Source organism: Protomyctophum parallelum (assembly GCF_964188405.1).
Source record: "Protomyctophum parallelum genome assembly, chromosome: 14".
Taxonomy (NCBI): Eukaryota; Metazoa; Chordata; class Actinopteri; order Myctophiformes; family Myctophidae; genus Protomyctophum; species Protomyctophum parallelum.
Window position 1 is genome coordinate 13,413,292 of NC_139709.1, and position 27,086 is coordinate 13,440,377.

The 27,086-nt window shown below is 42.7% G+C and overlaps 1 protein-coding gene across 4 annotated transcripts; it reads left to right on the forward strand.

Annotated features, from left to right (window-relative positions):
* The first annotated feature begins 1,093 nt into the window (after positions 1-1,093).
* Positions 1,094-13,164, forward strand: plvapa (plasmalemma vesicle associated protein a). 4 transcript variants are annotated; one of them, XM_083781783.1, is made up of 8 exons: positions 1,094-1,302; positions 1,693-2,095; positions 3,915-3,981; positions 5,585-5,997; positions 6,769-7,056; positions 10,700-11,480; positions 12,363-12,420; positions 12,737-13,164. In XM_083781783.1, exons 2-8 carry the CDS (start codon positions 1,700-1,702, stop codon positions 12,789-12,791), a joined length of 2,058 nt encoding a protein of 685 aa, XP_083637909.1. In that variant the 5' UTR covers positions 1,094-1,302; positions 1,693-1,699; the 3' UTR covers positions 12,792-13,164. The 4 variants fall into 4 exon arrangements, with proteins under 4 accessions (XP_083637909.1, XP_083637910.1, XP_083637911.1 ...); XM_083781784.1 differs by having other exon boundaries at positions 1,094-2,095; positions 12,366-12,420; XM_083781785.1 differs by having other exon boundaries at positions 1,094-2,095; positions 10,700-11,009.
* Positions 13,165-27,086: the final 13,922 nt, after the last annotated feature.

Genomic DNA, 27,086 nt, shown 5'->3' on the forward strand with positions numbered 1-27,086 from the left:
GGCAGGAAAAAAAGGTCCTGACTCTTGCTCTCTCACAGACACATTTCTGTACGTGCGTGCATGTGTGCACACATGTGCCTGTGTGTGTGTGTGTGTGTGTGTGTGTGTGTGTGTGTGTGTGTGTGTGTGTGTGCGTGTGTGCGTGCGTGCGTGCGTGCGTGCGTGCGTGCGTGCATGCGTGCGTGCGTGCGTGCGTGCGTGCGTGCGTGCGTGCGTGCGAATGCATGTGGCTTTACGTCTATCTCTGCCTCCAGGGAGCCACTGTCAGCTACTACCTACGTCATGGTGTTGGATTGAGACACAGCATCAAACAGGCCGCTGGAGGAGGAGAAGGAAGAGCGTGTGCTATTGCCTTCCTGGCCTGCTGTGCACCGGATAATCCTGTTCATGATCCCATAAAGATTCCATCATTAGGGGCAAAAATTGGTGCATCTTTTCCAACCTGCACACATCTTGGAATGGGGATGGCATACATACACAAAAGAGAGTCAGCAGCAGCACTGTGATTTGTCACAACATGGTTGGTGTGGGATTCCTACATTTTTGATGGAATTGCCGATAATTGTGATCATTTGTGATAATTGCTTTACATTATGTTTAATGTAAAGTAATTTTTTCATCAGTCATTGCCATCATGTAAAGGAGGGGGTCTTTTGAAGGGGTCTTAGTGCATGTTTGCTTGTGTGTGTGTGCGTGTGTGTGTGTGTGTGTGTGTGTGTGTGTGTGTGTGTGTGTGTGTGTGTGCGTGCGTGCGTGCATGTGTGTTCGAATAAACACATTTTTCATTGTGCCATGTTTGTGCTTGTGTGCCCACACCTCTGTACCGTATTTATAGGCCTACTGTATGTGTGTGCTGTTATGTTAACCCCTCTGTATAGTGTGTGCTGTTATTTTGACCCCTCTCTGTGTTGTACGCTGTATGTATGTGTGTGCTGTTATGGTAACCCCCTGCCGCGGTGCGGATTTGTGAGGGCAGGCAGAGACGGAGGAATGAAAGAGGGGAGGGAGGGAGGGGGGCCGAAAGCCAGGATGGAGTCCTGCCGATGCATGGGAAGTGTGTGGCCCAGCAGTTTATAAACTCCGCCGGCGTGTTTACACCTCGCTCACAAATTACCTGTTCTCACGATAGCGCAGAGCCACACAGAGGGGAAACGTCTGACTTCACTTCAACAGCATTGAGGTTTTGTCTGTGGAAGCTGCACTGCACCGAGCCAGGAGAGGAGAGAGGGGGGATAAAGTTCAGCAACTATCTGCAATCCTCAGCAACTCGGTTTATCTGGAAAAAGACACTGCAGACCTCAGGTGGTTTTATCTGAAGTAATTCAACACTGCGTTATCAGTTCATCTGGCATTTGATTTGGGGAGAAGAGACCTCCCTTGAGCTTGGAGACACCAGTCTTTGCTCTCTCAGTGGGTTTTTTTTTAACTGGACTTGGCATTTCAGAATCCAGCAAACTCCAGGACATGGAGTATTCAGAATAGTCGGAGCCCTCGCCTGCACGGTTTCCAACTGGAACTTCTGTGTTCTCTACATCTGAAAAAAAAGCAAGGTTGAATCGCGTTCATTTGCAGGGGATTGATTGATTTCACTGTGTGAGCCATTGTGCTCTTCTCTGGAACTTTTGTGTGTGGCGCTGTACTGACAAGACTCGATTCCTGTGGCTCTCTCTCTCTCTCTCTCTCTCGTCATAGTAAATCCATGTACAACAACAGCTACGCGCAGGCCGCCAAGCTGAGGCTGGAGGCCCAGAGGAAGATGCAGTACCGCTCGAAGGGCAAGGGCTGCGGCTACTACCTGCGCGTCATCTTCTTCTTCTCGTCGCTCATCCAGTCCCTCATCATCGTCAGCCTGGTGCTCTTCCTGGTGTACGGGAAGCAGCAGGACGCGGCGTCCAACGCTCGCATCCTGGACCTGGAGGAGAGCTTTGGCACGCTCTCCCTGAAGAACCAGGCCCTCGAGCTGCGGAACAAGAACCTCACCAAGAACCTCAACCTCACCCTGACCGCCAAGTACCGCGACGACTGGGAAATGGAGAGACTGCGCTTCATGGCCAACCGGTCCATCTACTACATCAACGATTGCAACTACAAGCTGGTGAGCATGGGCCTTTTTGATATGCTTAAATGAGCAAATTATTAACGCATTATTTATTTCATGAGTTATGATGCTTTCTATGTCCAGTTTCGGTTGTGTGCACCCCAAAACCTTTCACCTTTATAAAGGAGAGTTCCATGCTAGAAGGCCTTTTTTTTTTACCTTTCTTTGTAGTTGTTACGTCCCCACCAAAGAGGTCCAGGTGTTATTTTGTGCAAAAGCGCATTATTGGCTATTTCCCCTACAATAAGCCCTCAATGAATTGAATTGAATTGAATTGCATTGAATTGAATGGGGCATTGGGGTATATCCTCTCTTCATAATGTAAATAGTATCCCAAGCGGCACACTTTACTACTTATTTCGATGGAAATAAGTGAATTAGCACAAAAACCCAACCGCCATTGAGGGCTTATATTAGGGGAAATAGCCAATAATGCACTTTTGCACAAAATAACACCTGGACCTATTTGGTGGGGACGTAGGTGAATAAAGGTAAGAAAGCCTTCTAGCATGGAATTCTCCTTTAAAGGACCACTTCACCACTTTTCAACCTATCTTCATATAATAGGTCCTCACTAATAATCATGATAAAATGCCATGATTTTTTTCAACTATTTAAACAATATTTATTTATAAAAATGTTTAGATTTTCATTATCGTGAGAACGATGGCTTCCATTTTCACATTGCAACTTTTCAGGACTAGAAAGCCTGCAGTTTTTATTAGCTTGTATTCCCCATCGATGATGTCACTGGAAGACAGTTTCTGAACTGCCCACAGCCCTCCTATGAGACACAGACCGAGTAGAAAAGAATTGCGCAATTTTTTCAAGATTATTAGTGAGGATCTATTATATGGATATAGGTTGAAAAGTGGTGAAGTGGTCCTTTAACTATAGAAATCAAGCCATGCATCAACATTGCTTACTGCTGGTAGTCATAGTCCTATGTTAACTTTATTTGCCTATGGATTTTTCATGCCAGGATTGTTGATTCAGTACTGGCGTCTCAGTACTGTATGTGCAATGTGTTCTATAATCAGATTCCTCGGCTTGAATTCATATCGTTGAGTCCTTATAAATACTGTTGAAATATCTAATCACACATTTTGTAGAACCAAAGGAAAGGGTTATGTTTATGCTATGTATATATATATCTATATTAATACTAAGGAGTAAAGAGTCTGTGGCTGATCGGATATCAAGATACAAATCCTAGAATAGTAGTTTATTGACAGGACAACAAAAAAGATCTGCTTATAAAACCTGCTTATAAATAATCATGAAAATGTATTGTAGCCTTACAGAAATGTGTACAGAAAAGTTTGATCAATTATTAATAATAATAGTAATAATCAACACAACGTGTGTGTGTGTGTGTGCGTGCGTGCGTGTGTGTGTGTGTGCGTGCGTGCGTGCGTGCGTGCGTGCGTGCGTGCGTGCGTGCGTGCGTTCGTGCGTGCGTGGTGTATTATGAATCATATAACATATACATAACTACATGCTAAGATAATTCTTGAGAAGTCAAAGGGTAAAACCTACAATTTGGAATGAGTCTCAGCCATAGATTGGCTTCCTGCCTGTGGAACAATTGATATGCAAATAGACTTCAGTTTAAGGCACTTTGGTGAGACACTGCATATGGAGATCAGGGAGAAATGGCTTGCAGAAGTTATATGAACAATTATGACTAACCATGTAGTTATGAATACGCTATATGATTCATAATACACCACACATGCGCGCGCGTGTGTGTATATACGATGGCAAAACAAGTGTGGTGTTAATGATTAAAAATCCTTTTCACTCATTTAAACAGAATCAGTGTATGAACCCGGCGAGGCCCTCCGCACCACATTATGTGTGCCCACGGATCAATCTAAATGGTAAGTGTGACATTCATTTAGACTGTAAACCCACACCACAGATTGAAGCAATCTCAATACCACTGTTGTTTTTGGCAGCAAATTTTGATTTTAGTTTTAGCCATATAGTCTATTGAATAGTCTTAATTTAATTGGAATGTCTTAGTTTTAGTCTAGTTTTAGTCGACTAAATGTCATAAGATTTTAGTCGACTAAACATACAGTTGATTTAGTCGACTAAAATGTATTTTGGTGTTGTCGTAATGACTGATTTTACACTTGCTGGAAATAGCAGATCTACAAGCTCACAACGCGTCGCGCTGCGACACGTTGTGAGCTTGTAGATCTGCAAGTGTAAAATGACTCATACTGGATTTCTTGTCCACTAGTCCCCTTCCTAGCATTTTAGTCTAGTTTTTAGCTGTTGACGAAATTGTCAATACATTATTAGTCTTAGTTTTAGTCATCATAGCTTAGTTTTCATTTAGTTTAATTTAGTTTCCAGTGAAAAAATGTAGTCGACGAACATTTTTCGTCTTGGTTTTAGTCGACGAAATCAACACTGCTCAATACGTACCTTTACAAATCAACCTATTCCTGTATGGGCTCATGGTGGGGATGTACAGTAGATGTGTGATTCATACAGTGTACTTTAAACCAGTGGTTCCCAAACTTTTTCATGTCAAGGACCCCCTAATTGACACAAATTATCCCAGCGGACGCCCATTTGAAAAGATATGCCAAAGACTCCCATAAGAGAAGTTTTAGCAGTGATTCTCAACCTGTTTAATTAACACCCATTTTTGACATGCATATTAGTCTACAGACCCCCATTTAATGGCATTTATATCTCTGGGACCTTCATTTATATTGTAAATCAATGTTAATTGAAGTGTGTACAAATGGAACCAAGCTGACCCATAAGGGTCCATTTGGTTCCAAACTATCAATTAGCTGGGGACCCCCTAAACTCCCTCAAGGACCCCTAAACCAGTTGACCCACAGGGTTCCTTGATGAGTTATGCTCTACGGGATGAGTTATTTGCTGCCAAATTTGCTGCCAAAAACAACACTGGTTCACGACACGCTCAGTTAGGATTTGACAGGGTCCCTGCAGTGACAAAGATGAAACATTGCATCGCCAAAATAATGCACATCAAAATGGGGGGCCCCTTGAAATGAAAACGATTGAGAATTATACTTTAACCCATTTTGGTGTTAGCATCGTGTCGTGCTTTAGCTATTGAAAAATAGCAGATCTACAAGCTCATAGCGCGCCACCGAGTGGCGCGCTACGAGCTTGTAGGTCTGCTATTTTTGAAAAATCGAAGAAACGACTGACATTTTTTAGAATCTGATCTCGGGTCAGAATGGGTCAATCAGACCAGTGTGTGTGTGTCCAGTGGAAACCTTGTATGAATCTGATCTCAGGTCAGAATGGGTCAATCAGACCAGTGTGTGTGTGTGTCCAGTGGAAACCTCGTATGAATCTGATCTCAGGTCAGAATGGGTCAATCAGACCAGTGTGTGTGTGTCCAGTGGAAACCTCGTATGAATCTGATCTCAGGTCAGAATGGGTTAAAAAACAAGACAAGTTGTGTTTATTCCGTTCTCCCGACCCCAGGCGACTGCGGCACGCAGGTGGAGCAACTGAGGGCGATGCTGGAGCTGCTGCAGACCAACTTCACGCAGATCGCCCACTCCATGCGTCTGGAGAGGGACCAGGTGGCCAAGGACCGGGACACCGTCAACCTGGAGGCCATCCAGCTGCGGCGGGACAAGTCCATGAGGGAGAGGGAGCTGGCCGACTACCGGCACAAGTGCAAGGAGGACTTCACGCGCTCCCTGAGCGGCATCTCCAACGTCTCGCGCACCTTCCTGAACAAGATCGACGCGCTCTTCCCGCAGCACATCCCCTTCCAGCTGAGCTGCGTCAAGCAGCGGGACAACCTGGAGCAGATACGCAACAACTGCACCAGCCTGTCGCGCGACGTGGAGGACAAGTTCCAGCGGTACCTGGACGCCGTGGGGACCCAGGTCAGGTGCAGCATGTGTGTTTTCGTCGAAAAATGTTTTGTCGACTATATATACCTTTTTTCCACTGACGAAAACTAAAATGGAAACTACATGGAAAACTAAGCTATTACTAAAAACTATAAGATGAGAACTAGACTAGAATGTTATAGGAAGGGACTATAGTGGACAAGAGATCCAGTATAAGTCATTTAATACTTGGTTGCATGCTGAAAATAGCAGATCTACAAGCTCAACGCGTCGCAGCGTAGATCTGCTATTTTCATTACGACGGGCATCAAGGCCCGCCTAAACACATTTCTGTTTGACTAAAGTCAACTGTAGTTTTAGTCGACTAAATTCTCATGACATTTAGTCGACTAAAAACGACACTAACACTAAAACACATTCCAGGTTGACTGAAATGTGACTAGAACTAAATGAAAACTTTTCAAAAGACCTAAACCCATTCTGAACGGGAACCCATTTTGGTGTCAGCATCATGTCATGCTTTAGCTATTGAAAAATAGCAGACCTACAAGCTCATAGCGCGCCACCGAGTGGCGCGCTACGAGCTTGTAGGTCTGCTATTTTTGAAAAAAATCGAAGAACGACTGATTTTTTTTTAGAATCTGATCTCAGGTCAGAATGGGTTATAATCAGACCAGTGTGTGTCCAGTGGAAACCTCGTGTGAATCTGATCTCAGGTCAGAATGGGTTAATGACTATAAAAAACTATAAAAGTCTAACTTTGCTGCCCCCCAAAAAAACAACGACACTTTGCCCCACCCGCAGGTGTCGCAGATCCAGGCCGAGAACAGCCGCCTGAAGGTGGAGAACGCGCAGCAGAAGGAGGACTACGACTGGTGCAGCAAGAACCGCTCCAACCTCATCTACCTGCACCGGCAGGGCGTGGAGAAGGTCAAGCTGACGTACGACGACGAGAAGGAGAAGCTGCTGAAGGAGAAGGAGAGGCTGAGGGGAGAGAAGGACGTGATGGAGAAGAGCATCAACTACAAGGACGGGCAGGTCAAACACCTGGAGGAACAGGTCAAGCTGCTCAACGCGTCCTGCAACTATAGGGTGAGAGCGGACTTGATTTCTTTAATATCTCTGCTGTCGTCGGGAAGGAAAACCGCATGACTCCAAAGTGTTCATTTTATTTTTCCTGGAAATGAAAGAATTTGAGAAAATCTTGTATTTTTTATAGCAAAGCAATACAGCCTCATCAAAGTTGGTGTTGTAACGTTATCTATTGTCAATTACTTCCATGAGAGGGGGAGAGGTGGAGGAGTTAGTTGCTTTAGCAGACCGTTTGAGGGTCCAATGGAGTCCAAAGAACATTTTACTACTTTCCATTGGTTCAATATTTTCGAAACAACACACAGACGTAAAGGGTGTTCAATAGCACTGATTTATGCAAAAAAACAATCAGCAACGGATTTGTTCTTTAAAATAAATTATGCTTAAATTACTTAACAAGAGTAAAACAGCTGCATTTCAATCTAATCAGAAACGTGGAAAATGGCACCGAAACAGTTTAAATAAGGCTGAGAAATAATGCCAATGAAAGGCATTAAAGACATAACCACTGTGCAGTTAACTCACAGAAACACACGCACGCAATATACGCATTCATTCACTGCATCGTGTCAGTTGTCATGTGTGGCATTAATGTGACACATGCTTGACACTTCCTTGTTTCAAATGAAATCCCCCCCCCCCCCCCCCTGTAGTCAACAACTCCTGCTGCATCAAAATGACAGATTTGCTTGCATAATACCCACAGGAACACCCTGGGCATATGCAAAAGACATTAGTCATATAGGGCATTGGACATGTTCAAGGTTTTTTAGGATATAGGTGTAGGGAAAACATCTGCCAGTAACAATGGCTGCAGAACAAGAGGGCAAAAAGGTGTGGATTAGGTAAACATCCTTTTCAGCTATGCAGGTCGGGCAGCACTGTTGTTTTTGGCAGCAAATTTTCTATTTTAGTTTTAGTCATATAGTCTTTGGAATGAAACTTCATTTAGTTTTAGTCACGTTTTAGTCGCCCCGGAATGTTTTAGTGTTTAGTCTAGTATTAGTCGACTAAATATCATAAGAATTTTAGTTGACTAAATCTATGGTTGATTTAGTCGACTATTTCGGCGGGCCTTGATGCCGTCGTAATGGCTCATTTTACACTTGTTGAAAATAGCGATTGTAGATCTGCTATTTTCAGCATGCAAACCAAGTGTAAAATGACTTATACTGGATCTCTTGTCCACTAGTCCCTTAATTCCTAACATTTTAGTCTAGTTTTTATTTGTTGACAAAATCGACAGTATATATTTTGTCATATAGTTTTAGTCATCATGGCTTAGTTTTTATTTAGTTTTTATGTAGTTTTTTTCAGTGAAAAAAGGTAGTCAACGAACATTTTTTGTCATAGTTTTAGTCGACGAAAACAACACTGCAGTCGGGCAGAAACCTTGTATGTCCCATTGCTGTTCCGGAAACTGGGAGGGAAAAAATTGCCTTTGTTCAAATGGATCCAATTAAATGCAGTTATTATTTTTGTCACAAGCTTGTGTTACTACTTTTCATTGCAGTGTTGTTTTCGTCGACTAAAACTAAGACGAAGAATGTTCGTCGACTACCTTTTTACACTGACGAAAACTAAATGGAAACTAAATATTTAAATTGTAAATATACTGACAATTTCGTCAACAAATAGAAACTAAAATGTTAGGAAGGGACTGGTGGACAAGAGATCCAGTAAGTCATTTTACACTTGGTTGCATGCTGAAAATAGCAGATCTACAAGCTCAACAACGCATCGCAGTGCAACTCGTTGTGGGCTTGTAGATTATTACGACGGCATCAAGGCCTGCCAAAATACATTTTAGTCGACTAAATCAACTGTAGATTTAGTCGACTAAAATCTTATGATATTTCGTCGACTAAAACATTCCAGGTGACTAAAACGTGACTAAAACTAAATAAAGTTTAATTCCAAAGACTATGACTAGACTAAAATAGAAATGTGCTGCCAAAAACAACACTGTTTCATTGGTTAAATATTGATAAAACCCGCAGATCTACAAGCTCCCGAGTCCCGATGCGTTGCACCATGACGCGTTGTTATAGCTTTTAAAACGGGCTAGTTTGACTACTTTTGCATAACACTGTCATATATGATGACATGATGAAGTATAAAATGACCAATAGCATTAATTTAGGAAAATAAATATGGAGATACAAGGTTTCCGCCTGTCTGTTATGTTAGGATGAATACAACTCAGAGAACCCAGTTGCCAGTTGTCCTTGATGTGTTTTTAATGAGGAGGGTTATTATTATCTGCATTCCCATTGTAATTCCTTAACAATGCTTCTTTTAACCACAATACCAGACAATAGATGCTGTTTACAATGCTTACACCAGTGAGATGCCTGGGGATCTCGCCCTGTGCACTGGCCATATATGGAGCATATCTTGTGCAGTGTACAGGGTGCAATGAGGTCAGATCAAGATATGGAACGTCAGAACAGGTCAGATCCATATATGGAGATTTAAGGGTGGCAGCGGGGGAAGTGTATTGAATATACAGGGCTTGATGAGGGCCCGGGTAGGGCCAGGCCTTAATTTTCGGGCCTGTTGAGAACTCTAGTTGTTTAGATGTATCAGTCAAAAGGGAGACATCGAAAAGGAAGGATGGATGGATGGGGAAGGATCAACATAATGGAATGTCAAAACAGGTTCTGACATTATATCCATATACTGATATTGACGACATAAGGGATCTCCATATATGGGATTAATTGTGACAGCAGGTCACATTTACTATGACATCAGGGATCTCCATCTCCGATGATGTCATGCGATGTCACGAGACCTGGGCACCATATATGGGGCTTTTGAGTGACACACTGACTGACTGACGGGAAGTGCATGATTCCATATAGTTAACTGTGACCTTTGCTGCAACCACAGTGGTTATCGTGAGACTGTCACAAATATGATCATATATTGGCATTCCCATATATGGGCTCAATATTGGTCACAGTCAGGGATCTCCATATACTGTATGGGCATAACAGGGATTGTATTATTGTCAGCTGGGAATGCCCATGAATGAAAAAAAATCACGTGATGTCATCATGTCACAATGATGTCATGATGACCTGACTTCATGGAACTAAGTAACTAACAAATGTTAATACCACTTTCTTTAAAAAAAAAAGAAAAGATTTGTCAAGAATGTGAAGAATGCATGTAATTCTCCAAAAACAAAAGTTTCCTATAATGAAATGCCCCCAAAAGATGCCAGCGATGAAATATACCATTGGTCCGATATCTCAAACCCTAACCCTAACCTCCCTCGGGGCAGCGCACCTAAACCTAACCATAACCCTCTCCCAACCCTTAACGCACCCCTCACCAACCTTAATATGGTTGTTTTAACGCACCCCTCACCAACCTTAATATGGTTGTTTTAACGCACCCCTCACCAACCTTAATATGGTTGTTTTAACGCACCCCTCACCAACCTTAATATGGTTGTTTTAACGCACCCCTCACCAACCTTAATATGGTTGTTTTAACGCACCCCTCACCAACCTTAATCCAGTCGGACCAATGCTATGTCTAACCAAAGTATATATGCTTCCCGCCAGGGATATCATATATATTAATAGTTATACCAGTTTTGATAATATATATCTCCTGTGTCTCATTTCAGACAACCGGGTCGACCGGATCAAGTTCCACAGGATCAAGTTCTAACTCTGGGGGGTCATCATGGGGGAGCAAGTTTGGCACTGGTGGGGGATCCTCCAGCACGTCTACCGGAAACACAGGCAGGACAGGGTCGTCCAGCTCAAGCTTCGGGTCGGCCTTTGGCTCCGCGAGTAAAACGGGGTCCAGCTCGAGTGGATTCGGCCTGAACAAAGGGTCCTCTAGCTTCGGGTCGTCTAGCTTCGGATCCAACAAAGCGACCTCGGGGTCTACCGGATCCAGCTCAAACTCGGGCTCAACCGGGCTAGGGTCGAGTAAGTCCACTTCGAGCTTGAGCAGCTTCGGTAGCAAGTCTAGTTCTAGTCTCGGCTCGAGTAGTTCGTCGAGCCTGGGCTCGACGGGAACAGCGAAGAAGACAGGCTTTGGTAGTAGTAGTTTGAGTACAGGCTTTGGTAGTAGTAGTAGTAGTAGTAGCAGCAGCAGCGCTAGCGGGAGCAGCAGGAGTAGCAGTTTGACCAATGCTGGTCAAGCCGAGACAGGAAAGCCAGCTTCCACTGGTTTGGGCTCAGCTGGTACTAAAACAGATCCCAAGGCGGGTTGGTCCTGGTGGTCAAAAAAAGAATCAGAGAGCGCCGGCGGGAACACAGGGCCGGCGGCATCCACGGCACTAGGTAACAGGGGTTCGACTTCCGGGTTTGGGACCAGTGGACTGAGTAGCAGGGGACCAGGAGGTGGTACGGGATTGTTGGGGTCCAGTTCTGGAGGAACGACGCCAGGGCAAGGAGGTGAGTATCTAATTAGAAGCTGTAGAGTTGTCTCGGAATAACATTTACTTTGACTTTGAGGTGGTCATTCACCATAATTCCCACGACCACATTTTACCTGTGAGTATTACGTGAGAGAAGAATAGCCATTATGTGAATATGTTCAATGACCTGGTAATGGTTGGTATGTCCTACATCCTACCAATTGTCCGACATAATGTGGCCGGTTAAGATTCAACCGGACCTCCGACATACAGTACGTGGCCGGTTAAGACCAGGGGGGCAATCAGACAGATATTTTGTGAAGCCACTAAGGAAATCTGGACTTCCTGAAAGTTCATATAATGGCCTGTTGTGGCGCTGTCATTGGGCCCAAAAAAACCCATAGCTCCATAGAGGCCCATGTATTTGGGCCCAACTTCACCTAGACTGTATTACCTTAATAAACATGGTCATGAATACTTTCTTCTTCCAGTCACTAGTTTAAAGTCTCATTTCTCATGTCATAATATTCCTTTTGGAAAATTATGGTTCCATTTATTAAGAAAATGACCATAAAGTCGCGTATGTTCTGAGGGGCGTGGCTACCGTTACAGTCTATGATCGGGAGCCACCCCCCGTTCAGTCAAAATAAAAACCAACGAAGAGTAAGGGGGGGAAGTCCCGCCTCGTTGTCTGGGCCAGCCAATGGCCAGCTGGGCCCAAACGGAGCCAGCCAATGGCCAGCTGGGCCCAAACGGATCTAGAAATATGGCGACTTACAGTGCAAGGAATTACAGGCTTAATTTTACGTCCATGTTAGACCCGGGGAACGCTTTGTCCATATTTTTTATAGTCTATGGTTAAGACTCAATAGTGATGACATAATCAACAAAGTAATGTCTTCTCTTGTTTCATCAACAGCAGCAGTCCGACAACACCTTCAGGATCTGGAGCGGGCTGCCAACCCGACTCTGGCAATGTGAGTATACTCACATAATGCTATTAGCTATTATTTTATATTATATTATATTATATTATATTATTATATTATTATACTCACATAATGCTATTAGCTATTATGTATTAATGTATTATTATTAATGTGAGTATACTCACATCATGCTATTAGCTATTATTTATTGTTGCAGTGAAGAGTGAAAAAGGAGATAAAGAGATAGTCTTCATTCCGACCATTTTCCACACATTTGCTGGGCTCGTGTTGTTGTTGCTTTTCTCTGTCTCTGACTTTCCCTCTCTTTTGTTTTGTCTCCCTTCCTTCCCTTTCTCTACCTCAGGGAAAAGGAGAAACAAGAGAAAGAGAGAGACCCGTTCAAATCATTTTTTGGTTAGAGAAAAGGAAAACAGTGTAAACAATGAGAGAAGTGATATGTCCTTCACCTTCAGTCTAATACATCCTTCAGTCTCTATCTCCACATCTATCGCAGTCTCTATCTATCTAATCCATTCACAGTCTCTCTCTGTAGTCTTACCCACAAAGCTAATCTCCTCATATTGTGTGAATAAAAGTATGATACACTTTTATCAACATTCTTTTTTAGATTATGTTTGTAACATCTTCATTCTACAGGATTTGAATAACGTTTTGCACTTTTTTGTTTTTGATGATAATGTGAAGTGAATGTGCTTGGATGTGACAAAAGTGTATATAAATTTGCGCAATAAACATTGTAAATACTTTAAATAAAAGCACAGTGATATTATACTTCATCGTGTAAGGTTCTCTTTGTTCTGTCTTGTTTATACATCCTGTAGTTAGTACAGTATATACACTTGTTTGAGAAATGATTGTCTGTCTCCAATTTGCGTCACCTATTGTGTTGGTAATTGACATTCTGTTCCATGCTTTCATGTTCCACGACTTACCGGCACCTCGATTAAATCCCTGACATGTTTATGCTTACCTGCCAACCTGTCAGCAGGCCAGTAGAGGCGGATGGGAGGGGACCGGACCAGTGCAAAACCACACTGTAAGACTGGGTATAGACCGATTCCGTACCGGTTTCATGGTCGCAGCCTACGTATTTCCTGTAGGCGGACTCGACATAGCTGCGGGAGTAAAACCCTCACCAGGCGCACCTCTTCCACTACAGTGAACGGCAGAGTGACTGATGTTAGTTTGCCTCAAACTTTACTCCTTTACCTGCTTTTTTACTAACACTAACATTACAAAGATGCCCAGAACATCGAGATGAACCTGTGTAGTTTATGGCTGCTCCAACAGTAGTGGCAACATAAAAAAAAAAAAAAAACGGAATGTCTAATATCCACCGCTGTGGCGGAGACCAGAGCCATTGAGTAATGGTTGAGACAAAGCAGTGAAAGATACATAACGCAAGTCTTACCCAATACCAAATCTTTCTGTTTATTAACACAAGGCTGCTGTACTTTATACCTCATACTTTAAATGCTTAGTATGAGGTATAAAATACAGCATCCTTGTGTTCATAAAACAGAAAGATTGGGTATTGGGAAATTACGTATCTTTCAGGACCCTTCACTGCTTTGTCTCAACCATTACTCAATGGCTCTGGTCTCCGCCACCGAGGTGGATATTAGACATTCCGTTTTTTTTTTTTTTTTTATGTTGCCACTACTGTTGGAGCAGCCATAAACTACACAGGTTCATCTCGATGTTCTGGGCATTTTTGTAATGTTAGTGTTAGTAAAAAAGCAGGTAAAGGAGTAAAGTTTGAGGCAAACTAACATCAGTCACTCTGCCGTTCACTGTAGTGGAAGAGGTGCGCCTGGTGAGGGTTTTACTCCCGCAGCTATGTCGAGTCCGCCTACAGGAAATACGTAGGCTGCAACCATGAAACCGGTACGGAATCGGTCTATATCCGGAGAACTCGCCAGTTTACCAACTTCATCTAAATTGCATTGAATTGAGCGAGAGAGAGAGAGGATAGTTGTTAGAGTGTCAGAGTTAACACTAGATGAAGTAGGAATGATGAAGTTTAAACACCAAAGTACCGAAACAATGTAATTCATTAGTAATCAATTCCTGAAATGGTAGGCCTTACTTATCATTGGTATTCACATACTGTGGCAACCCAGGGGAGAATAGGTACAGATTCACAATAAAATAAGAGGCTCAGAGTCAGCTTCAACATAAACTTAAATTGTCTTTTATTTAAAGTGTCCGGGAAAGGGGAAAATGGGGCAAAACATCAACAAAGGGTTCCTCTTGTCAGGGGCTTAGGCTTCTAGTCACTTGCAGTCCTGTGGGTAGAGCAGAGAGAGAGCCAGTGACTATTTTAGTTGGGGGAGAGTGCTGTAGGCTCTCCAGTTCAGTTGGCTTGAGAGATCTCCCTCATCCCAGCCTCCTCATGAACAGAGAGATTCCTCCTTTCTCACTCCTCCATTAGTTCACACTGACTCACCAGACAGCTTGGGCGTCGGCTCTTTAACAGCTTCTGGTGATTGCCTTACTGGCTGCAGGTGCGTCCATGTCCAGACTCCCATTGGCTGCAATACCTGCACAGGGTGATATACTCCATAATCACCTCCCCCAGCCTCATTCTGTGGGGAATAGGCCTGGCTGTTTCCCCTGGTTTGCCACAATACTCATCTAGTATCATCATCTAGCTGACCATTTAATTGCAGAAATTAATTTGATCACTTTGGAAATGAACCATAACATCTGTGAGTTTGACATACTACACTGACGAAGACAGCATGTTAGCATAACGATGAAGACATTGATGAAGAAGTCTAGCCGCAGCGACTTGGTACATTCCTCTTAATCGCATGAAACCTGCCATCCCTGACCCTATATTCTTCTGGGGTGAACATTCGGCAAAAAATAGCAGATCTACAAAGCGTTGTGTGATGTGTATGAGCTTACTGAGGGAGGAAAGGATGTATATCCAGGTCTCCGGTGGTGTGTCTCCAGGGTTTTTTGCCCATAAGCAGCACTGAAATAGCCCTAGGCAACCAAATGATGCCCATTGTTGCTTTCTATCTATTGTTCTACCGTAGCTTGTATGGTCTATGTATGGTATAAACAACTGGAAATAGCTGTCCAGCAATGATGGTCTTATTATGGACCATGATGTACACATGGACATATCTTGATACAAATTACTAGTGAGATGTTTACAAAGTATTCCAAACCGTTAGGTAAAATGAGAATATCACCAAAGCACTCACTTAATAGCATATAGCTCCCAGAATGTTATATTTAAAGTCTGAATTAAAACTCTAACCGTCATTAGAACCAGTACAAACATTGCGTTGAGCTCAAACGCGGAGCAATTAAGTCAAACAAAATCACCTTGAGAAGTAAACAAACATCCTGTTTGGGGGGGGGGGGGGGGGGGGGGGGGGACTGTTAATCTATGAACAAAAAATGTATTGTCTGGGTGCCAATAAATAAATAAATACTTAAAAAAAAGTGAGACCCTCTGTCACGGATATCCTTTGTTTAACACCAAAGTGTATTTCCAGCGAGAGCACTTTGTACGACGAGCTTTACTTTGAGAGAAAACGGAGGGGGGGTCGAGACTAAAGGTCACTGCAGGACGGATGGTTGGTTCTGACAGCACCACAACAAGTCCAGCACACTGACCGCGACAAGTGGTGTGGAAAAGTACTCAATTGTTTTACTTATGTAAAAGTACCAATACTGCAATTTAGAACTACCTTGTTACCGGTAAAAGTACGGAATTGAAGATGTACTCGATTAAAAGTACAAAAGTGTCGGCATCAAAATATACTTAAAGTACTAAAAGTAAAATTCATATTGCAGAATGTCCCATTTCACAAGTTCAAAATGTGTAGAAAATCTATTGAAAAGAGCCGATCTACAAGCTCTCAATGCGTCGCGTTGCGAACTTGCGACGCATTGTGAGCTTGTAGATCGGCTCTTTTCAAATGGCCGAAATGTATATAGGGTTGAAGTGGTTAATGTATGTTTTCTAATCCAAATTAAAATCTCCAAAGTGGCTTTCAAATAGTGGAGTAAAAGTAAAAATTTTGGCTCTCAGATGTAATGGAGTAGAAGTAAAAGTATTGGTAATTGGAAATACTCAAGCAAAGTACAAATTCCTCAAAAGTGTACTTAAGTAAAAGTACTTAGTTACTTTCCACCACTGACTGCGACACAGAACAAGCAGTCCTGACTGTAAGTGGAAAGTATCTGATGATATCGTATAGTGTAAACACCCAGAGGGCCTTTTATTTCCTTCCACTGTACGTCATTACTTCATTGGCTTTGTGAAGTATAGCCAATGAGACGATGGCACAGAGGATAACCTGCACGACAACATAGTTGACACTTTGGTCGTTAACGTTAACTGCATGGGCGGGAAAAAAGGAAAAGAAAAACGGGTACTGGTGATATAACCGTCGTGCATAGTTCGGTAATTAACCATGTAAAGAAAGAATGTGGTTATAAAGTATCAATTTCAATTCAATTCACCTTAATCAGCAGATTCAGCAGGCAATACAAATCATAAAAGAATGTAAAACAAATACATAACTTACATAACTTAACCCACAGGCAGAACATACAGGCATTTTAGCCAGTGTACCCTTAATCTTGACGTGTAACGTGAACAGCTCACTGAGGGGCTTGGAAGCGCTACGAAGATACTGTTTGTCGACACATCCTGCCTTTTCATAAACTTAAACATTCGATTTCTTAGAAGTGCTTTAAAAGTCCTCACTCCAGCAGTGACAAACATCTGGCTAGCACTGCCCCCTCTGGGTTGTTTAAGGAGTATTCTCATGGCATCATAATGCAACTTGCAACCTGTGCATTATTTTCTTTACAATAAGACAAAGTCTGTCATCATGCATGCGCTATAGCCTACTGTCGTTTACTGTGTCTGAATGACTAATTATTTACCTTATTCCTTTCCTCCCACTGGTCCAAAAGTGGCCTCTTTCACTTAACATTGTCATTCTCATCATTGATATAAAGGATTAGTTATATTATATCTTTGACAATAACTTTGTGGGGGAAAAAAGCATGTGAAAGTAAAATAGTTATCACAAATTCTATTAAAAGTCACATTTCTATTACAGTATGTACATATACATACATGTACAAGAGGACTAACAATAATTTGGTGTCTACCAAGTTACAGTATCAGTGCCTTATATCTCTCTTGTCCTGGATTTACATTTACCTCAACACATATCTATAGGTAGGCCTAGGTACCCAGCCTAATCAGACCAGGCAGGTCAAGGTCAAGTTATAATGCATAGGCAGTATGGAGGCAACATGGCTTTCACACATCGTTATACAAGTCTTGGACATCTCTACGGCTCTTACTTGTCACGTAAGTGTTTGGGAACACCACTAATCCCCACAGAGGAATGGCAGGGGCCACCGCGTCTGCCGGCGGTCACTGTCACACACCCCCCAGGCTGCCGCGTATACCGTACCCCACTCGGCCGAGTCAGGAAAAGGAACAGGCGGCTCATGATTATACGACCTCCTTCCTCGCCTGGGTTCACGGAACTCTGACCTCTTTTGTCTCTGGCTGCTAATGCTCCCTCTTGACTCGTGGGTGCTAATTACGTTTCCTATTTGCCTGCATCATGCCCCCCCCCCATCAGTCCCACGGCCCGGTCCTGCAGGCTGGTAAAGACATCACAGGGTAAAGCGTTCAAACGTCTATCTATATGGAGTAACACACGCTGGAAGCAGCTGGGAGGAAACACTGAGCCTATAGGTACTCCTATGTGTGCTTGCAGCGCTGACTTTCACCTTGGCCCTACTTCTCTAATAGTAGTAACGGTATAGAAGGGAAATGATGGGTATAAGGATATGAGATTATAGCCTTAGAATAGTCTGTGTGTTTGACATTGTGGCTTTTATGTAACATTTGCTTCGCGGCCCATTTGTGTCAACAACTTTACAATTATAGTCATCTCTGTGAGTTTGCCAAGTTTAAAGTCGATTGATCAAACAGGCCTTGAGATATGTAGGCGACAGAGACATACAGACACAAAGGCAGACAGAGTTTCCGAGCATCCTACTATAAATGTGCCACGTCTCTGCGTACGTGCATGCGTACGTGTGTGCGTGCGTGCGTACGTGTGTGTACGGTTGTAATGCACGTAACTCGAGAACCGTTTGACCCACCGACTTCACATTCGACACACGCGTTCCACACCCCCACAGGGAGTGCAGTGTCAGGTATCGAGTCGGTCGGACACACGATTCTCCAGAACCACCACAAAAGGCTCTGGTCAAGCTCTGCCAGTGGGCCTAATGAGGCCAACTCCTTTCACCTGGGCCAGGCTCTGCCAGTGGGCCTAATGAGGCCGACTCCTTTCACCTGGGCCAGGCTCTGCCAGTGGGCCTAATGAGGCCAACTCCTTTCACCTGGGCCAGGCTCTGCCAGTGGGCCTAATGAGGCCAACTCCTTTCACACTTTTCAGTTTGCAGTCTTCACACACAGGCACACAGGCACATACACAGATCTCCATGTGGGACACCGGCTGACAGTTAAAACGGGTGCTATGACAACCTAACGTACTCATTAGGTTCCCAAGTTGCATCGTTCCAAAGTAGGCCGGTGGCCGACTGCGACGGGCACGTACAGTACGGGTCTAGTTTATAGAATGACACCAGTTGGGAACATACAGAGCCCCAGAGTGGAGAGAAAAAATGAAATGAAATGCTAACTTGAGCTCTCAAGTTACTAACTTGCACACTCGTGTTAGTTAACTTTAAGTTGTTAACATGTCTATTGTTTATTTGGAAACTATACTACCTTAGTAGCAGCTATACTCTTCCTCATGGGGTCCACAAAACGCTCAAGTTACTAACTTGAGCGCACAAGTTAGTTAACTTGAGCGCTCAAGTTACTACTCTCTCTCAATGGCCTAACACACATGCCCCTCAGGTACAGTATGCAATACCCAGTGTACCTGTTGGTACCTAATGTACATCAGAGTTCCCATTGTGTGCCCATTGTTAGAGTACCGCAAGGTTGCCAGTTCGAACCCGGGCTCCCCCAGAGTTAGCGTCGAAGTGTCCTTGAGCAAGACACTGAAGCCCTTAATTGCTCCTAAGTGCTGGCTGGTGCCTTGCATGGTTTCCACTGCCATCGGTGTATGAATGTGTGTGTGAATGGGTGAATGTAATGCACAATCTATGCAAAGCGCCTTGGATAAAGGCGCTATATAAAGGCACCATTTACCATTTGAATACCAAAAATCAAAGTGATAGGAATCCAGTCTTAGTCTATTGTAGAAGCCATCCGCACTGATTTGTATGTCTATTTATTGTTATTATTATCACACTTGTTGTAGTTATTATTTGGCATTATTGGGCATTGGTTTGATGGGTTGTGTCACCAAGGGCACGCCTCCCCAGGCCTAATTGATTGATTGAGAGAGCATATGTAGGCCTGGGTGATTGGGGAGCGTCATGCACCTGGTGGACAAACCAGTTTTACCAGATAGACAGACAGACAACACAGAAGAGACAAATGCTTGTAATGTACCATCACTGCACTTTAAAGGAAAGTAAATACAAACTACAATGACATTGAACCTGTGGACAATCTACTTCTTATATCTGCGTACATCCATAATCCCTAGGTGCATCAGTGGGTTTGTTGGCTATAAGGTTGAAATGTTTGGAACCAACAAAGAGCCACAACATCTATGATATCAGTATTATGATACTCATATACTGATGCCATCAGAGATCTCCATATACTACTTATCTGGGCATTTGCGGATGTATAGATTTATAGAGTTTTTTGGAGAACCAGTGATCCGAGCGACTTCATATCATGTCATCTGTGAGTCGATTGGTCAGATTTTTCTTGAGATTATGCAGTACTTTGATTGAAATATTTATTGAAATATTTATTAACAGTTTGCAGAATTACAGTACATTTCAAGCACAAACTCAATACAAAGACTGTTAACTGTGAGTGGACGACCCAATTAAGCATTACACTTGTTTACAACAGGGTCCACATTGTTCAATTCATCAAAACATTTAGAGACATACAAATAGACACTTCTATGTAGTTAAAGAACAGAACAGGAATTCATCATATAGGAAGCAAAAAGGGAAAAGATACATATACAGTGAGGGGAAATGGGGAGGGGGTTACTACAGATATGCACACACGCACAGATTGCACACATTTATAGTTTGGCTAGGCCAATGCCCTGTTGGAATGAACGATTTTTGAAGATTACGTCATATGGCAGCCAAGTCTATGGACTTTAACGTTTGTATAGGGTACTATAAATGTGGCCAATATAATTAATAAATCTGAGATTCTGGCGGCAGCGTCGCTGCTGCTCTCTGTTCAGGCCGGCGGTGGCCCGCGGCGGCATCCTCTGTTCAATTCTGGTATACTGGCCATATATGGAGGGTGTCTTGAGTGTACAGGGTTTGATGAGGCCATATATGGAGCGTGTCTTAAGTGTACAGGGTTTGATGAGGCCATATATGGAGGGTGTCTTGAGTGTACAGGGTTTGATGAGGCCATATATGGAGCGTGTCTTAAGTGTACAGGGTTTGATGTGGCCATATATGGAGGGTGTCTTGAGTGTACAGGGTTTGATGAGGCCATATATGGAGCGTGTCTTGAGTGTACAGGGTTTGATGAGGCCATATATGGAGCGTGTCTTAAGTGTACAGGGTTTGATGTGGCCATATATGGAGGGTGTCTTGAGTGTACAGGGTTTGATGAGGCCATATATGGAGCGTGTCTTGAGTGTACAGGGTTTTATGAGGCCATATATGGAGCGTGTCTTGAGTGTATACAGGGTTTGATGAGGCCATATATGGAGCGTGTCTTGAGTGTACAGGGTTTGATGAGGCCATATATGGAGCGTGTCTTGAGTGTACAGGGTTTGATGAGGCCATATATGGAGGGTGTCTTGAGTGTACAGGGTCTGATGAGGTCAGATCAACATTGCGGAATGAATTCTGTTTTGGAGCGCGCCGCGAGGCGTGACTGAGTGACGGGAGATGCAGGTTTTCATAGTAAACATGCGACCGCATCGTACTGTATAGTGGCATTGAATCTGCAATGAATGAAAGTGATATATGTGGGAGCCCCTCACTTCACACAAGTGTGATTTTTTTTTAGAAATAAGATGATTCCGAGGACGAAATCTGAGGATCCACACATTTACATAATGCTGTTGCACGTCAGTCTGCCAAAGCGAACCGACACGAGCCTGAAGCGAGAGAGAAAGGTGTTTTTCCTTTTGGTTTTTTTATTAGTGTGTTTTATTTCATCAGCCAAGCTGCTGTATAGGCAGAGGACAGGCTCATCCATCCACGCCATTGATTATCCATCACAAACCGGCTTTACTGGCGCTATACCAGATGCCAGGATGCAGGACGGATTACTGATCATGCAGTCAGCTAAGACAGTGGAAAGGGATTTTAAGCCACTGCAGTGATTTAGGTTTGATCCCTCAGGGTTTCTTGGAGGAGGTCGACAGTTGCATGGTGATATACACTTGCCTCGGTGCTAAAGAAATGTGCAGACAGCGGTTACATTATTAAGACTGTACAGGAGGCGACAGGTGGCGACAGAAAGGGGAGCAGCCACGGTCAGCTATATAGGATATCCAGACGCTTGTCCTGAGACAACCCCATGTGCCCCAAGGAGATGTATATAGCCTTCATACTCAAGTAAAGAGTATTTCCTATGGAGGCTTAGAAAATGGGCCAGGAGGTTGTCAAAGGTTGTTTTATTGATCAATTCTTGATGAAAAAAAAGCTTCAAATATATGATTTATGCCCCAAAATCTATAAATCTCACACTATTAAGGCGACCGGCAGGTTCCACGCGCTGCACAAGGTGCCCTTTTTTCACTGGAGCACGTGCACTGGACATAATATACACTAATCAATAAGCCTGAACTATGCAGGACAAAAGAAATACAAAACAGTATCCCACCCAGAGCAGCAACAACGACTATGTAAGCAAACGGTATACAAACAATATACACCCTGTACAATAATAGGCTGTAATCACAGCGTCATTACAGAATCCCACACGAAGCTGCAGGCAATTATACAATCAGACAGGCCATATGACATCACAGGAAACACAGATTTTGCCACCGCCTGTAAGTACGTAAGTACATTTTATTTATAGAGCACTTTTCAAAACAAAGTTACTAAGTGCTGTACAGTAAAAACAACAATATAAACAATCAAGTTAAAACAAGGCACAAAGGAGCAAACACAACAAATAATAAGAGCAGAAACATAATTGACAACAATGATGGTCAAAATAAAAGTTTACAAGATAAAATGTAACCTAAATAAGTGAGTTTTTAACAAGACCTTGAAACCTTCAACAGACTCTGCATTTTTAATTGAAAAGGGTAGGGCGTTCCACAGTGTGGGAGCAACCACCACTGCAAAGGCCCGGTCCCCCTTGGTTTTCAGTTTTGTCACAGGAATATTCAGGAGGCCTTTGTCAGAGGACCTGAGGGGTCTTACATTTGGTTTTGCCACCAGTAAGTCTGTGATATAAACTGGGGCTAGGCCTTAATTAATTGCGGTTGTGTTTTCCCCATATAACCAGGAGGACACTATCGATTCGGTGCACCTGCAGAAGTTACACAGTGTCCTGGAATCCTTTGCTCTTCAGTCTGTGGAAGGCAAAGAGATGATTTTGAATCTCCCTATTGTCGCACTTCCAAATATCAATCTTTCATCAAATTTAGAGGCCCTCATCTATGGAATTCCCTAGATGCTTCACTTAAATCCTAATTATCCCTGCCAATATTCAAGAAACATTCAAGAAATATCATATTTTTTCCTCTGTAGATTACATGTATTTACTTTGATGTGTTATATTTTCTTTTGTGTGTTTGTATTGTATTGTTTATTTCCCCTTTTTGTGCAGTCTGTGTTTTTATTTTTTTATTGCACAGCTGCCTCCCTTTGCCAACTTGTAGACTTTTGTATTGTTCTTAATGAACTTTTAATCTGTTTAATCAATGACCTCTTCCATACAGGAAAGGATTTCAAATAAGCCAGCTGGCTTCTTCCTTTCCTTGCATTGCATTTTTGCCTCCATGAACTAATTAGTATTTTACAGCCGTTTCAAATGTGTCTGTCACGGTTCGAGTCAAGACAGTGTAGGAGGACCCAAGTGCAAGATGAGAGGCATGAGGCAGCTCAGTTCAAATGAAGATATTTATTATATCAAGTCCCGATGAGTAGGCAGTCAAAACACAGAACACGGAGTACAAAGGGAAACACTAAACTGGGAAAACTAGGGGTTCTGAAATACAGGGCAAACGAGGAGTCAAGGAACAAGGTACTACAACGAATACTCACAGTGACAAATAATAAACAACCAACGGAGAACTGAAAACACAAGGGCATATAAATAGACATGGACTAACTAGACACAGGTGAAATACAACAGACAAATCAACACAGGGATTGGCTGGGAGAGTAACAGGACACAGGTGGGGAACACTACACTAATCACAGGTTAGACAAGGCAGGTAAACATGGGCAACACAGGAAACCTGGAGACACTAGATACTACAAAAGAAAAGGTAAAAGTACACAAAAGTAAAACCCAAAACAAGAAACATAGGGAAACACATCAGGGTGACAGAACAGGTCACGGATCATGACAGTGTCTTTGCATGTTTGCAAAGGAACATTTGAAACAGCTGTACAATACTAGTAATTCGTTCAAATGAGTTCCTTCACAGCTTGGGCGTAGCAGTAGTTCAAGAAAGGGCCTGTGTCTGTCTGTGAGACACATATAGGTGCACCGGTTCGAGCTTTAGGTTTCATTTAAATGGCCACATTCAATGCATTACCTTATTAATTAATGCATTTGCATTATTGATAGCAGGACATTCTACTTTGAGAGCATTTAAGTTCAATATGACATATTTCCTTCTACAAGCTCACAACTTTTTGTATCTTAATGCGTTGTGAGCTTGTAGATATAGGCTATTTTCAATTATTTGGGCCCGGGGAGACATTGGGTCACAAGCTAAAAGGTTGTGTTACGGGGCTTAGTTCATGACAGAAGAAAATAATTGATGTTCATCAACTGACACCAAAAGGGCAGCTATAATGCAAAAATATAAGTAAATTATTTTATCTTCAGTCAAAATACTGTTATAACCCTGCTGGGTGATCCACAATATTTAGTATTTTGAAAAAACTTTTCTGAATAGTTCAAATAGCCGTTTTTCAAAGTAGTAAAAATAAAAAAGGGATAAGGTGGCACTGAGGAAAATAGGGCCCATCCTCCCATCGTCTCTGTCGGGTGGAAACCTAAAAAAAAAAGTCCAAAACCTCTGCAGTAGTTAAAAATATATAACGGTATAAAAAAACGACTACATTGGAAGATCAGCCCAGGAAAGTTATAGTGGATAAGGAAAGAGAACAAGGTTGAAATGTGCAGAGGAGAGATGAGGGGCACAGTGAGGAGAAGCATGCTGAAGGTGGAGCTGCCAGACAAGAGGTGAAGACGAAGATGGAAGAGGTTTACAGATGCGATGAGAATCATGAGAGGGCTTAGGCCAGAGGTCGGCAACCCAAGATGTTGAAAGAGCCATTTTCGGCCAAATATTTTTTCAAAATCTATCTGGAGCCGCAAAAGAAATGTACACATTATAATGCGGCTTGCCAAGCTTTATTATATCCCGGGATGCAACAAAACTATACTATTGAAGATGCGATCCACTTTAAAAAAAAACCCAGCTGGGTGGTCAGCTGCAAATTTAGCATGCTTTCCCTGGAAATGTCTTTCAACGTTACTTATTTTGTTGTTTGATAGCTTCTCACTGCAGATTAAACATACAGGCAGTCAATCTGCATTGGCTGTGAAGGCAAAAGCCTCTGTCCACGAACTGTTAAATCCTCTGTTTTCGTCTGCTATCTTTATTTATTTTTTCTCCCTGTAGAAGCAATAGTAGCCATAGTAGTAGAGCCACTAGGAGGTGCTCTAGAGCCGCCTGTTGCAGACCCCTGGCTTATAGGCAATCACCATAGTGGCAGCAATTTCACAACTTGTGCAGCTGTTGCAATTTGACAAATTGTGCAGTAATGTGGAAAGAGAAATGGCACTTCTCTTTTGGAGGAGTCGAGGCTGTTGCAGCTGTGTGCGAGCAGCGAGAGAGAGAGAGAGAGAGAGAGAGAGAGAGAGAGAGAGAGAGAGAGAGAGACAGAGAGAGATTGACATGCAAATATTGTCGGCACCAACAAGGCAACGACAAATAACACAGAACGGATCAATGAGTACAGTGTCAATGTCATGTGTGTGTGCGTGTGCGTGTGTGTGTGAAGTTCGACTTGTCAACCTGGTACCCATCAGCACACGACCCACACTGCATCCTACAGTACTCCAGTAGGCCTACCACATGACAAAGAAACAGTCACACACATCTTAAATGGTTGCAGCCACTATAAAGAACTGTACATTGCCAGACATGACCGTCTGGTGGACCTGGTCTCAGACAAGATCAGAGTACAGGACAGGACAACAAGAATGTATAAACATAGCACTGTAAAAATAGACTGATTTGATAACAATGACACGCATGTCAATTCACTACAAGATATTCCAAATACCCCAGATATTGTGTTCATCAATGAAATTAGAAAAACTGTCACTATATTTGAAATAGGCTGCCTATTTGATTTGTATATGGACACTTGTTTTACATCCAAACTTATTAAATATCAGCTTCTGGTGGAACGTATTATGGCCTTGGGATATAACTGTCAACTTATTGTCCTTGTATTTGGAAGTCTGGGCCATGTCCATACACTTGTGCTCAGGGGTCTGCAATTGGGTGGATTGCAAAAGACAAATGCAAAAAAGGCGTTGTTTCATTTATCCCTAGGTGGCTTAAAAAACCCAAAACAAACATCCTGTCTAGTAGTGTCAAGTAATAGTATGTCATCAATGTGCTATATATATTATTTTTTTCCCCTCTGTGTGTTAAGCATGTGCAGCAGTTATATCTGGTTGGACCATATAATGTAACCTAATTCTGATCAGTATTTGGGTCTATTGTATTACGCCTCTTGTGCAGATCCAAATAAAATAATTAAAATGTGTGTGTGTGCGTGTGTCATTATTGAACCATGTTGTAAATACAGATAAACAGGGGAAAAAATATCTCTGTTTGTCAACTCAGTAAAACCAAGACTGGACTGCACCAACGTGGCATAATTCACAATGAAAACAAATCAAGAACGTGCTTTCATACAAATTTATACTTCGTGCACACGCGCACGCATGCAACACACAGCACACACACAGCTGGTTCCAATTTGCCATTCAGAGGTCATGGTGGAGAAGAAGAAGTCATGTGGACAAATTAAGAGCTTGATATTCCAATAAATGGTGGCTATAGCAGAAACATAAAAGGATCTCTTGAGTTGAACAGAAGCACATTTGCTGACCTAGCCTGGAAAACAGACGAATATGCTAGTGCGAAAAATAAACAAATACAAACAATTAGCCCATGCCCTTTCCACCAAAAGTCTTGTCCTGGCTCCTCCTGTCTACATGTCGAAGTGTCCTTGGGCAAGACGCTGAACCCCAAATTGCTCCCGATGTGCTGGTTGGTACCTTACCAACCAGCACAATGTAATCCACAATATATGTAAAGTGGCTTGGATAAAGG

Excerpts from the sequence above, each read along its gene's own strand:
- plvapa (XM_083781783.1), top strand. The coding sequence starts at position 1,700 with ATGTACAACAACAGCTACGCGCAGGCCGCCAAGCTGAGGCTGGAGGCC. Across the intron at positions 2,096-3,914 it reads ACGATTGCAACTACAAGCTG|AATCAGTGTATGAACCCGGC; the intron begins GTGAGCATGGGC and ends TCATTTAAACAG. Across the intron at positions 11,481-12,362 it reads AACGACGCCAGGGCAAGGAG|CAGCAGTCCGACAACACCTT; the intron begins GTGAGTATCTAA and ends TTTCATCAACAG.